The following is an 11,125-nucleotide window of genomic DNA, read 5'->3' as shown; positions in this document are numbered from 1 at the left end:
ATTCAAATATTGACAAACATGTTCAGTATTGTAGTACTCAAAATGTTCAAGGAATCTCTAGAGTTGCTTTCCAAGCATGATTGCGATATTCCAAGAGTTCAAGGTACAGTATCTCAGCATCCACTGTTCAGGCATGATAAAATAAAAAAGTCAGGAAACTTCATTGTTCATAAATAACACTTTTCCTCTATGACTGTATGTGTAGAATGATGGTCTGTTACCAAGTGATTCCCAGCTCCTATAAAGAACAAAAAACAAACAAATTTGTAGAGTAAGCTATAGCTATAATTTCTTGTAGAAGCAATGTACCCTGTACGTGTTACATTAACTTTAAATTCGTAATACATGTAGTTCAAAAAAAGTAGCACAGCACCGCTCAGGTAAATGTAAAGTCCGCATACCAGCCAAGAGTCCCAACAGGCCGGAGCTTACAGTACATGTATCAAGGTTTCAGTAACATAAAAGGACTGACACTATTTCTACACTCCCTGAATGGGATGCTAGTCCATCACAGGGTTCCCCCTCACTCCCCCCCCCCCCCCCGCAGCATTAAAGACACCGGCACCCATTTATACACCTGGGTGGAGGAAGGCACTATCAGAGTGAAGTGTCTATGCCCAAGAACACAACGCAATGAACCCAGCCAGGGCTAGAGCCCAGACCGCTCAATCTGGAGTCCAGCACACGAACCATTACAGTGTAGGCTTGGGACTGTGCCTCTCACACAGCACCGCTTAGGGGACCATCAAAATGTATTTTAAATTCACAACACATTTGTCCGATTAGACTTCAGCTGCCTAAAATAACCGTTAAGGCTACAGAGCCGAATCTACCCCGGTAGTAAAAAGCAAACCGAGGCAATTGCTTCAGTAAAATTTGAATTTTTTTTCAGGTTTTTGCAAGAGGCTATGCATTAACATTAACATGAAAAAAAGTGTTTTATTTTCTGATATTGCCAGCCTCGGTAACAATATTTGTTTTGTTATGAAGACCAATCAGAAAGCTGCATCCTTCTTTGAATTGTTTTAATGGTTTGTTATGTTAAAGGACTACAGGTATAATTCTGGACTTACTTGTTGGCCATTTCTGCTGCTGCTCGGATTTCTTTAAATTCGCCAGCCATTCTAGCCACACCAAGGCACCCTATTAGCAATCCCATGATGCACTGAATGCATACCTACAGAGATGACACAGACATGCCCAAACACATGTGAAGATTTTGAATAAACCTTACAATGACGTTAAACAATAAGAAATCCCAATGAATAAATTCAAATATTTGCTAAGAGTGTTATCTCCTGGTTAAAACAGATTAACTTACGTTTAGATTAACAGTACCTTTCTGGTGGGTCGTTACAAACTGCGAGGCAGCAAGGCATGCAAGCCATACCGGTTAGCCTGCATGTACCGTATTTATTTGGCTATAAGCCGACCCCGGCTATAAGCCAAGACCCTAAACTTTCGGTTTTCAGAACCAGTTCGAGACTGACAAAAAATAAACCCAAAACACTCGGCTATAAGCCGAGACCCAGTTTTTCATTCAAACTACAAAACAATCCACGTGCAGCAAATCAACATATTTGTTAAATCACAACTACATGTATGCAATTGAAAAAACAACAAAAGAAATTACTAATAAAAGATGAATTTATTTAGAACCGTACATATACGCATCGCCAAAGCAAATCAAAACAATCGATCGATTCTTTCTTTCTTCTCTTGAAGTGTCACGTTAGCGGTGATTCTGCATAAAACTTTTAAAAAGCTGAAGGAAAAGAAACAGTCTCAGGCAGAAATTTACCGTAAATTGTGGAGCCGCCCCGAGAGAAGCCGCACCCCCAATTTGGAAGCTCAAAATTTGGAAAAAATATACAGACCATAAAGTTTGAAGTTCAAGTGAAGTTCTATTGGTAAACAAACAAGAGCATTGCGAGGAAATTGTTCAATACATGCGAGATTTCGAATGATCTTGACCGTTCAAAAGACGATCACGCACGCCGACGAAATAATATTCCAGAGCGAGCCAATGGACGACCGCAGTTCCAGCCTACTAGTAAATAGCGAAGAAAAGGCGAATAAAAACTTCATTCTTAACGTTTCTTCACTAAACCAAATGGCTTTTAAGGAGCCGCCACTTAAATAAAAGGTAATGAACAAGAATTAATTACAAATGCTTGTTAATTTTCTTTATCGATGATCGCTCGGCTTATAGATGAATAATTTATTCAAATTCAACTCTTTTCTAGTACCATGGAATTTTTTTTCGGCGGAAATACTCGGCTATAAGCCGAACCCCCAATTTGGTTGAGTTTTGACCAGTTTTCTGTAAGATTTGGTGAAAAAATAGCTCGGCTTATAGCCGAATAAATACGGTAACTAACAAATTGGTTAGTCTAAATAGCACTTCGGTTAGCCTAAATGGCACTCCGGATAGCCTACAGTTAGCTTAGAGCTGTAGGTAGCTTGCAGTTAGCCTTTTTATAGGGATTAGGGATTTCTGCCTCGCTACCTCACCTTGCATGCCTCACTGCCTTGTACTTCAAAGCAATGTTCTCTTTATATATAATTTTATTTATTTTTATTTGATAAAGAATGTACAGTACATTGTAAAATGACTTCACAAGACTACTTTTAAAAATGTGAATTATATGGTCAAACGTTTATAACAGTACACTGTAAATTGCCTACATATTGGTCAACTTACATCAGGAGGAAGACCAGGAAATTCTTCTTCCAGCAGCTTGTAGTACGTTCGACCTTGATATAAATTCACAAAATTATGACATGAAAATAAAGTCAAGTATTACTGTATTACTGTACACTTAAGTAAATACTGTATATGAACATGTACATGCTGTGGTTCAATTTTTCTGGTGCATGGTAACAAGTTCCTGAAACGCACAAAATCATGAACAGTACGACCCAATGGTGTTAAAATTCCTTCTGTTGCAATTACACTGTAGTTGTAGGTTGACCGATCTTTTCCCACAAAATAACTGGACAATCAAATTTTGGTTTATCAGCAAGCGGCCAGAACAAACCAGAACACATGTTTTGTGTACTTTCGCAATCAGGAGCACCTCGCATCCCAAGGGTAGGGGAAGGCGGGGGGGGGGGGGGGTAAAATTTTGGGCCGTCACATAAACTGGGGGGTAATTTTTAAAAATACCCACTTTCGAGGAGGGGTAAATTTTTCATATGCCTGAATTGGTTGAAAATCACCGACCCCCTTAGCCATAAATAACAAACAATCCCTAAATGTTCATGCTGGCGCACCAATGACGTCCGTACTGCAAGAACACGTGTTTGATCAGGAGACGCCAGATTGCAAATTTGGGGACACAGCAAATTATGATCCTCTAATATTTAGAGTGGTTCATATCTCAGTAACTGTGACTCAGTCTTTCCATTGTATATTTTTTTTTTTTTTTTTTTTTTTTTAAAATTTTTAAAAATATTTTTTTTTTTTTTTTTTTTTTTTAATATCAATAAAAAAAAAAAAAAAAAAAGAAAAAAAAAAAAAAAAAGGATTAAAAAAAAAAAAACAAAGAAAAAAATAAAACACAACATATATTTAAAACATAAAATATCAATTAACAAAGGGATGATGGAGAGAACTCCTATTGTTAAAGGAGTCGCAAAGTTTCAAAAATCCTTTCTGAAGAACGATACGAGGCATATAAAAAAATTTAAACTAAGCTTATAAAGTTTACAGCGGTACATCTCAATCCATAATAATACTTACATTGAACTGCTGAATATCCGGCATGTAATATAGCAGCCAAGCCAAAAAAGACTAAAATCCGACCAATTATCACCATTTCAAACACATTCAACGTTACTTCAAAGCATTCACAAAGACAAAACACGCTAGGCCAAGTCGGCCATTTTTCTTTTCACGCTGTCAGATCACTGTCATGTAAGAGATACTGTAATGTCTCTTGATGGGTTTACCGCTGGTAGGACTTCGGAGCCAGCGTTCCAAGATGGCGCCTCCGCGCGTTCCGCCACCGTTCCGCCCTCATCGAAGAAGAAAGACGATTCAAATGCGAATGATGAAGATTTCTTTCAGTTTTCCCCCTTACCAATATCCATTGTCATAGTGAGTCTGATGATTCTTTTCTGGGTAAGTGTTTCAAATGTTTATTATACTTGCAGTTCATTTATTTGGTCTATAAATAGCGTATAAAAAGGTCCGAGCTTAGCTTATAAATTTGCTCTCTCATGTTTTTTTTTCTCCTCAGAGAGGTCTAGATCTATTATACAAGGGGTTTGGGGTGTGGGGGGAGGTGGTGGAAAAAGTCACTTTAAAGATAATAATGAATAGGCCAAAACAATCATACCGTCGATTTGTGAGTATTATGCATGGTTCAATTTGACCTGTTACCATCCCCCCCGGGCAACCCCGGGACAGGTCTTGTCCCGGGGGTAGGGGGGGGGGGGGGGGAAATCGAAAATAACTTTTCGTTCTTTGTGTGACATGCTTACCTTCAATATTTGGCACTTGTTTTTTTGACATGTTGGTGCTGGACCGCTTGGAGAACACTGCGAATTGCATAAAAAAATCTCCAGAATTTGTAGCTGACTAGTTGCCGATGACTATTCAATCATAGAAAACACAGCCTTGTAGTCTAATAATTGTTAATAGGCCTTATTCTGGCATATAAATATTCTAACGTGGCTCTGAGGCTTGGGAGAATAAAACAAAAGAATTGATTTATACATCCCTGAACCTTGACATGATATCGTTTGTTTTTCCCCCAAGCCTCGCGGAACCAAGTTAGAAACTGACAGATGTCATTTAAATTTTCTTGCAGTTTGTTTGCTACAGAATAGATGCTGTGCCTTTGTATGCTCTAGGACCCCTTGGTCAGTTTGTGTCATATTTGGCAAACAATCACTTAAAATTGTTGAGACTCGGGTAAGTAGGATTTAGACAACTTATCTTTTTTTGTTCAGTACTAATGAACATAATGATTTGATTTGCTCACTTCTTCCACTCAGTGTAACATCCCTCATTTTTTTGTTAACACGTGTGATGCCTCTTTTCCAGAAGAGCAACTTTTCTAGTAAGTGCCGGCTCTATTCCAATAAGTGCACTTAATAATGCCCCCATCTTATAAACTCTCCTCCTTTGGCTGGGCACTCTTTCCATTTGCTATTTATTCAATTGCACATGCTTTGAAACAATGGCGGTCTGTTTCCACAAACTGAAGAATGAAGAGAGCATTGCAAAGCGAAGAAAACTTCCCACGTGACTTTTTTCGCCATTTTTAAACAACAACCAAAAGTGAAGTCATTATTCAAGAGCAAGTTTAGCCGTGAATTTCAAGAGTTAAAGTCAAATACACTGTATCTTCAAAATTGTTCTATCGATAACTGGTAAAGATGTGTACGGAAAAGACATTTCAAGCAAACCGTAAACAACAAGCAATTTACTCGAATGTGACAGGGATACTTTGACAATCCTTAAATAATGCGGTAAGAGTCATGAAGCGTTTTCACTGTTTTTGTAAATGTTTTGAATGAAATAAATATGACTGTTTTAATGTATTTGCTATCTGTAAAATTTGAGTTAAGTACTCAGTCAAAGTAATGGAAAAGTAGGCGGAAAAATCATGCGAATTATCCGGCGAATTTCGCCAGCCACCGGCTCTTATTGAAAACCCTGAAAGAACCCAGTGGGCCCTTGCCCACTTGGCAAGGGCCCAGGCAAGTCATCTGCTGTCATGAAACAAAGACAAGCAGGCAACAGTTGAATCCATACAAGCAACATTTGCAGAAGGCCGGGGAAGCTGGAAAGTGGGAGACACCGTGGCCACATGGTTAGTGCACTAGACTATGGTTTTAGCCCTGGCTGGGGTCACTGTGTTGTGTTCTTGGGCAAGACACTTTACTCTCACAGTGCCTCTCTACATCCAGCTGTATAAATTGGCACCGGCAAATTGGTGCTGGGCAAGTAACCCTGTGATGGACTAGCTTACATTTAAGGGGGAGTAGAAATACTCCTAGTCGCTTCATGCTACTGAAACAGGGATAAGCTCTGGCCTGATGGGCCATTAGGCTCAACCGTAGACCTTTCCTACAAGGTGGAATTCAAGTTTTTTTTTTTTCAATCCCTGTATACTGAAAATAATAATTATGACATTGACCCTACCTAGTCATTAACATGACCAACAAACACATTTTTCCTATTCTATTAAATCTCATGCAATGACCTGGATCATGTTAATGTACTCAACATAATATTATTTCTCTTTGTCTGCTAAACAGTTATGCTGAGTATGACACATTACACTTTGCAAAGATCTATCTGTCTATCTTTAAGTTAAAAGATGTTCAAAATATAAAAGTTTACATATATATCAAGTCAAACACCAAGAATCTCTATTTCTAGTTTAAGATTTGCATTGATGGCCCATTTCTTGGAGGCTGGCTTTGCTTACAGGATATGTAGGTAAGATTTTAGTTATATAAGTGTGAACTAAGGGTGCTTTTCATTTTTCAGAAATGGCCAGCCGATCCATTGGTCTTCCACGAGATTTTCCCACAAATCCACCACAACAATGTATAATATTTATGTATGGACTGATTTGACAGGTCAAATCTTTACTAACAACGGAATTCTGTTCTCGAATATACTGGTCTGGCCCTCCAGTTCTGACAAATGGAAATCCCAATCACAAATCACGAGCCCATTTTTAAATTAGGAAACACGTATACCGGTAGTTTTTTAATTGATTAGTTAATTTGCCTGACATTTACCTTTTTAATAGCCAGGTAGCAAGACTAAAGCGCAAAAATCGAGCCTTAAGAACGGGTCCTCCACACAAAATCAATCTTCATTGGCTTCATGATCAGTGTCATTAATTTTGTCAGTTTTGCTTCATTACTGTATTTAAATTGATTTATGAGTGCGTAATTTATTTTCAGTTTCACAAGCGGTTTCAGCTGGAATCATGAATCACGGTATTAAAATGAAGTAGATCATGCATCATACAGCACCGGCAATTCACAGATCCTAGCCAGACTTGAGCTGTTTTTATGTGTCACGCAATAGTTTTTGCTCATATCACGCGTCACACAAAACCGTTTTACCACCCTGCATAATGTTATTGTCGAAATTCACATAGTGAGCTTTTGGGCGACATGTGATATAATACCCTTACAAAACGACTTTCTTGAGCTTTCCGTCAGTCATTTGATGTTCCATCTAGCTAACTTGTGTGATATTGCATTAATGGAAGCTTGCTTGTCTTGTAGGAGGATGATGTTTTCACGTGGCACAAGTTTCAAATGGATGTTCCAAACAGCTGTTGTCGGGTTTCCTTCTCTTGGCTTGTTACTGAGGCACCGAAAGGAGAGAGAACTCAGGAACAAAAAGAAAAGCTGAAGTCTATAATAAGCTGCACTGTGCTGTCATGTATACATGCATTTGGCTAGCCTGCTGTACCCATGCTGCAAATGTTAACTGTTAACCTTGACCTGTAGTTTTCTCAGCTGAATGTAGTCTAATACCTTACAGTGCAAATAATTGATAGAGAAATGACTGAAAACCTTGTTGTTCCCTTGACCACAGACCACAGGTAGCCCAGGCATGGTATGTGTTCAGTGTGATATATAATTTGGCCGATTGCGTAAGTCTGGTTCAGCCGTTTGAGACAATGTATGAGAAAGCTTCGAAAATTGCTCTAAATACTACATCATTCTGTAAAGGAACTGAAATAATAATGGCTTAAGTCTTGTATTTCTTCCATTTTTTCTGCCTTCTCTGTGTTCCTAGGGTGGGATTTAGGCCATTTAAGCAATTTTCTCTTTCGACGTTGAAAGAGAAAATCGCTTAAATGGCCTAAATCCCCCCCCCCCCAAAAAAAAAAAAAATAATAATAATAACAACAAATTGTAAACCTGTTTCTTTTTGCTATTAATTCGACACAGACTTTATTGAAAACTCCCGGAAAAGGGCTTTTCAGTGAATCCCTGAGACATAAACAGTGCTGTCGGGTAGTTGCTCTCGCAACGTCCCACATGAATGGCTCTCTACCAGGGGGGGTACTCCGGGATCAAAGTGACGGGGATGATCGAATGGAGGTAAAACTCTGGACCCAAAAAAATCCCTAAGTCTCCCGACATTACCCAAAAAAATCCCTGGACCAAAAAAATCCCTAGTCAAATTACCCCTAAATTGCAAAGGCCGCGCCAAGGCACTTTAGTTTGATTTTAATACCCAAAAAATCCCCTATTTAATAAAGTCACCCAAAAAAATATCTGCCAAATTCTCCTACCCAAAAAAATCCTGGAATCAAAAATTTCGACCCCAAAAAAATCCTTCGCACATCCCCGTCACTTGGATCCCGGAGTACCCCCCCCCCCCCTGCGGGCTCTCTACCCTATGAGAGGGCAACAGAACAAACAACAGAAACAATGCCCCTAGCCCAAGAACGATAGCAACTGCTTCATTAGAGGAACAGTAGAGTTGAAATCTTACGAGATCTACTACACATAATCCATCTGTCAATGATGGTAACAATCTAATTTTAATAATAATGATAATAATAACAATAACAAAAATAATAATTATAATAATTGTAATAATAACAGTAAGACTTAAATAAGACAATCTCTTTATAATAAGACAATCTGATGGGGACCAGTTTGTAGCAGTGCTGTGCAAGGGTAGGGTACTTTACTCTTCACATAGACTCATTAATGAAAATTGATCTTGAATGCTAAGAAATTACACAAATCAGTAAGAAAGTACTTTTTTAGTACCTAGCTTGCTAGGAGTGGTCCTGTAGCCGGCTCAATGCTAGATCATGGGTTCCATTACCGTCGGGAACTCAGTTTTTTCCTTGCCCCGTGCTCGTAACAACATTATTTACATGTTTTCATTATTTCCAGTACTGTTTTGATAACATTTTTATCCGTTTCGCATTGGATCGGTTTAGCTATACGTACAAAAGTATATTTCTCTTCCCTACGCGGTGAAGTGTACTTCTGCAAGAAAACACTGCTTCGCTTTAGCAGGGATTCTAGTGTTTTAAAATTGCAGAAAATAAATCTGTGGGGTAAATCTGTCGTTCTATAAAACAGTCCCGACTGTGACTTTAGCCGTCTGAATTAAGCTTTTTCGGAGATCTAGTCTCTAGTCTCAACATTCTATTGTTTCTTGTGAGTCGTTTGACAGATTTTAGTGCATATTTGTTCCCCAGCTTCGGGCGGGGTTGGTAAGTTAAATTTCATAATTCTCATCAGACCTTTATTGACAAAAGAAAAGGGTTCCAGAACCGTCTTTGAAAGGGGCTGCACGTTGTCCACAATGAAACTTGTCACAGAAAGTTTTTAAAAAATGCTGATTCAAATTTGAACGAAAATTGTGGCGGATCGACAATCGACGGCTACAAAATGGCACGGATCAGCGGATTTTCGTACCCCTATTTACCCCCTCTTTAATTTAAGAATTCTGTAATGGGCGAGAGAAGAAAACAGTAAAGAAATAAATTTGATAAAAAATCATCACTATACTTAGATCGATGGGAGAGCGCTAGGAACATCTCTTATCTATACGTAACTCCATCTCTAGAAGTTTCTACCACATCCGACGATTTTCGTGTTGTTACTGTACTTCTTGCTTGTTTAACCGGAAGCTCTAACACCGAGGAAGTACTATCCACTACTACATCCGGTATGAAGTCTTCAGGCTGGAATAGGCCTTATCACGGTTTTCGACGCCATCTTGACGGGTTGGCAACGCGGTTAGAAATTACAGTGTTTGTCTGGGAATCCGACGGCAAATATCTTTTCCAAAAATTGAATTCTGGACAACTTATGAATTGTAAAGCTTAGATACTTGGCAAAAGTTTTTATTCGCTGAGTTTGAAGGATGTATCTGAGCTCGAAAGCGTTCAGTTTCGTTTTTAATTTCCCATACATTTGTCTATATTTTTTTCCGCAAATTGACGCGGATCGCGGGAAAAGTTGTCTGCGTAGGTTGGCAACGTCAGGTCAATTCACGAAATGTGAAGAACGTTAGCTAACGTTATGTTACTGCGTGACAGCTTCATGAAATTGGGACTTATTTTGTTTCGTTGCTAAATGAACGAATTATCTCATTTAATTGATCAGGCAATTAGTGTTTTTTTACGACACACACTCGGTTGAACAGTCTACTGTTGTATTCTCAAGAAGTTTTATGTGACATTAAAAAAACGTGTGGTGTCTTTAACCTTGAGTGACGTCTCTGGTAATAGAATATTTTTCCCCACATAAAACCCCAAGAAAGAGGATTCTTCTGTTTCTTTCACCTGTATTAAGCAAACTTTCTATTTTGCTTTGTGTCAAAATACTCATGTTGTGCCCGGAGAATGGGGAGGGAGGGGGGTACTCGACATAATCTCGGGTAGGGAGGTGCGGCCCGGCCTCCTAAACCCTGACGGCTGTTTAAGACACGAACTTATAATTTTCCTACCCTGCTTAAGACAGAATGCCAATTTTTGATACCCCGTCTAAGACATAAACAAGGACCTCACTGCCTTTGTTGTAATCGTGAAGTATCAATGCCGAAATTAACGTAAGTCAGCAATGCGGAAAATTGTTTTGAAAATTTGGCTTGTGGCTACGGTTTGTATAAATTTACACCTCTGCAGGCAATTCAGCCTATCCTGTTTGACATTAATCCATGTAAAGATAACCCGTTTAAGACAAAAAAAGCTTGAAACCATACCCTATTGGGCCGCACGTCTCCGTTATAAAGCCCTTATATGGGAGTACCCCCGGGGGTTAAATGCGATCCACCGAAACGTCACATCCTTGCTGCAAAATCATAACATCCTGACTAAATCCGCTTAAAACTGGGCGCGTTTAATTTTTGACCCCCAGCCGGAAAAAAAAACATTTGCCAAGACAAGGAAAATCCGTAGATGGAGTTTTAATTTCCTGTCTAATGGGAAGTACAGGGTCATTTATATTATCAAAAACATGACAACGAAGCCTTGGGCAGGCCAGACTGGCTTTTTCCATACATACAATTTTGTAGCCACTGAAACTTCTCAGCTCAGTAACGAAGCACATTCGGCATTCCATAAAAGTTCAAGTGTCACCACAAGCGTTACAAGAAGCTAGACCA

The 11,125-nt window shown here is 39.0% G+C and overlaps 2 protein-coding genes across 2 annotated transcripts; one reads left to right on the top strand and one right to left on the bottom strand.

Annotated features, from left to right (window-relative positions):
- Window positions 1-24: 24 nt before the first annotated feature.
- Window positions 25-3,900, bottom strand: LOC144662645 (ER membrane protein complex subunit 5-like). Its single transcript, XM_078523515.1, has 4 exons — window positions 3,746-3,900; window positions 2,705-2,757; window positions 1,074-1,177; window positions 25-238 (listed from the first exon to the last, which is right to left on the bottom strand). The coding sequence occupies exons 1-4, from the start codon at window positions 3,819-3,821 to the stop codon at window positions 151-153; spliced, it is 321 nt and encodes a 106-aa protein (XP_078379641.1). The 5' UTR covers window positions 3,822-3,900; the 3' UTR covers window positions 25-150.
- A 19-nt stretch (window positions 3,901-3,919) lies between these two features.
- LOC144662642 (transmembrane protein 254-like) lies at window positions 3,920-7,747 on the top strand. The gene is made up of 4 exons (XM_078523508.1): window positions 3,920-4,126; window positions 4,818-4,921; window positions 6,398-6,457; window positions 7,264-7,747. Exons 1-4 carry the CDS (start codon window positions 3,935-3,937, stop codon window positions 7,391-7,393), a joined length of 486 nt encoding a protein of 161 aa, XP_078379634.1. The 5' UTR covers window positions 3,920-3,934; the 3' UTR covers window positions 7,394-7,747.
- Window positions 7,748-11,125: the final 3,378 nt, after the last annotated feature.

This window comes from Oculina patagonica, chromosome 8 (assembly GCF_052425735.1).
Source record: "Oculina patagonica isolate OP01 chromosome 8, crgOcupat, whole genome shotgun sequence".
Classification (NCBI taxonomy): domain Eukaryota; kingdom Metazoa; phylum Cnidaria; class Anthozoa; order Scleractinia; family Oculinidae; genus Oculina; species Oculina patagonica.
The sequence above is the reverse complement of the archived record's forward strand: the minus strand, read 5'-3'. Positions and strand labels throughout refer to the sequence as shown.

Coding starts and splice junctions, on each gene's coding strand:
- LOC144662645 (XM_078523515.1), bottom strand. CDS start 3,821: ATGGTGATAATTGGTCGGATTTTAGTCTTTTTTGGCTTGGCTGCTATA. Junction 2,758..3,745: donor CGGATATTCAGCAGTTCAAT/GTAAGTATTATT, acceptor ATTTATATCAAG/GTCGAACGTACTACAAGCTG. Junction 239..1,073: donor GCAGCAGAAATGGCCAACAA/GTAAGTCCAGAA, acceptor TGTTCTTTATAG/GAGCTGGGAATCACTTGGTA.
- LOC144662642 (XM_078523508.1), top strand. CDS start 3,935: ATGTCTCTTGATGGGTTTACCGCTGGTAGGACTTCGGAGCCAGCGTTC. Junction 4,127..4,817: donor GTCTGATGATTCTTTTCTGG/GTAAGTGTTTCA, acceptor ATTTTCTTGCAG/TTTGTTTGCTACAGAATAGA. Junction 4,922..6,397: donor TTAAAATTGTTGAGACTCGG/GTAAGTAGGATT, acceptor CTCTATTTCTAG/TTTAAGATTTGCATTGATGG.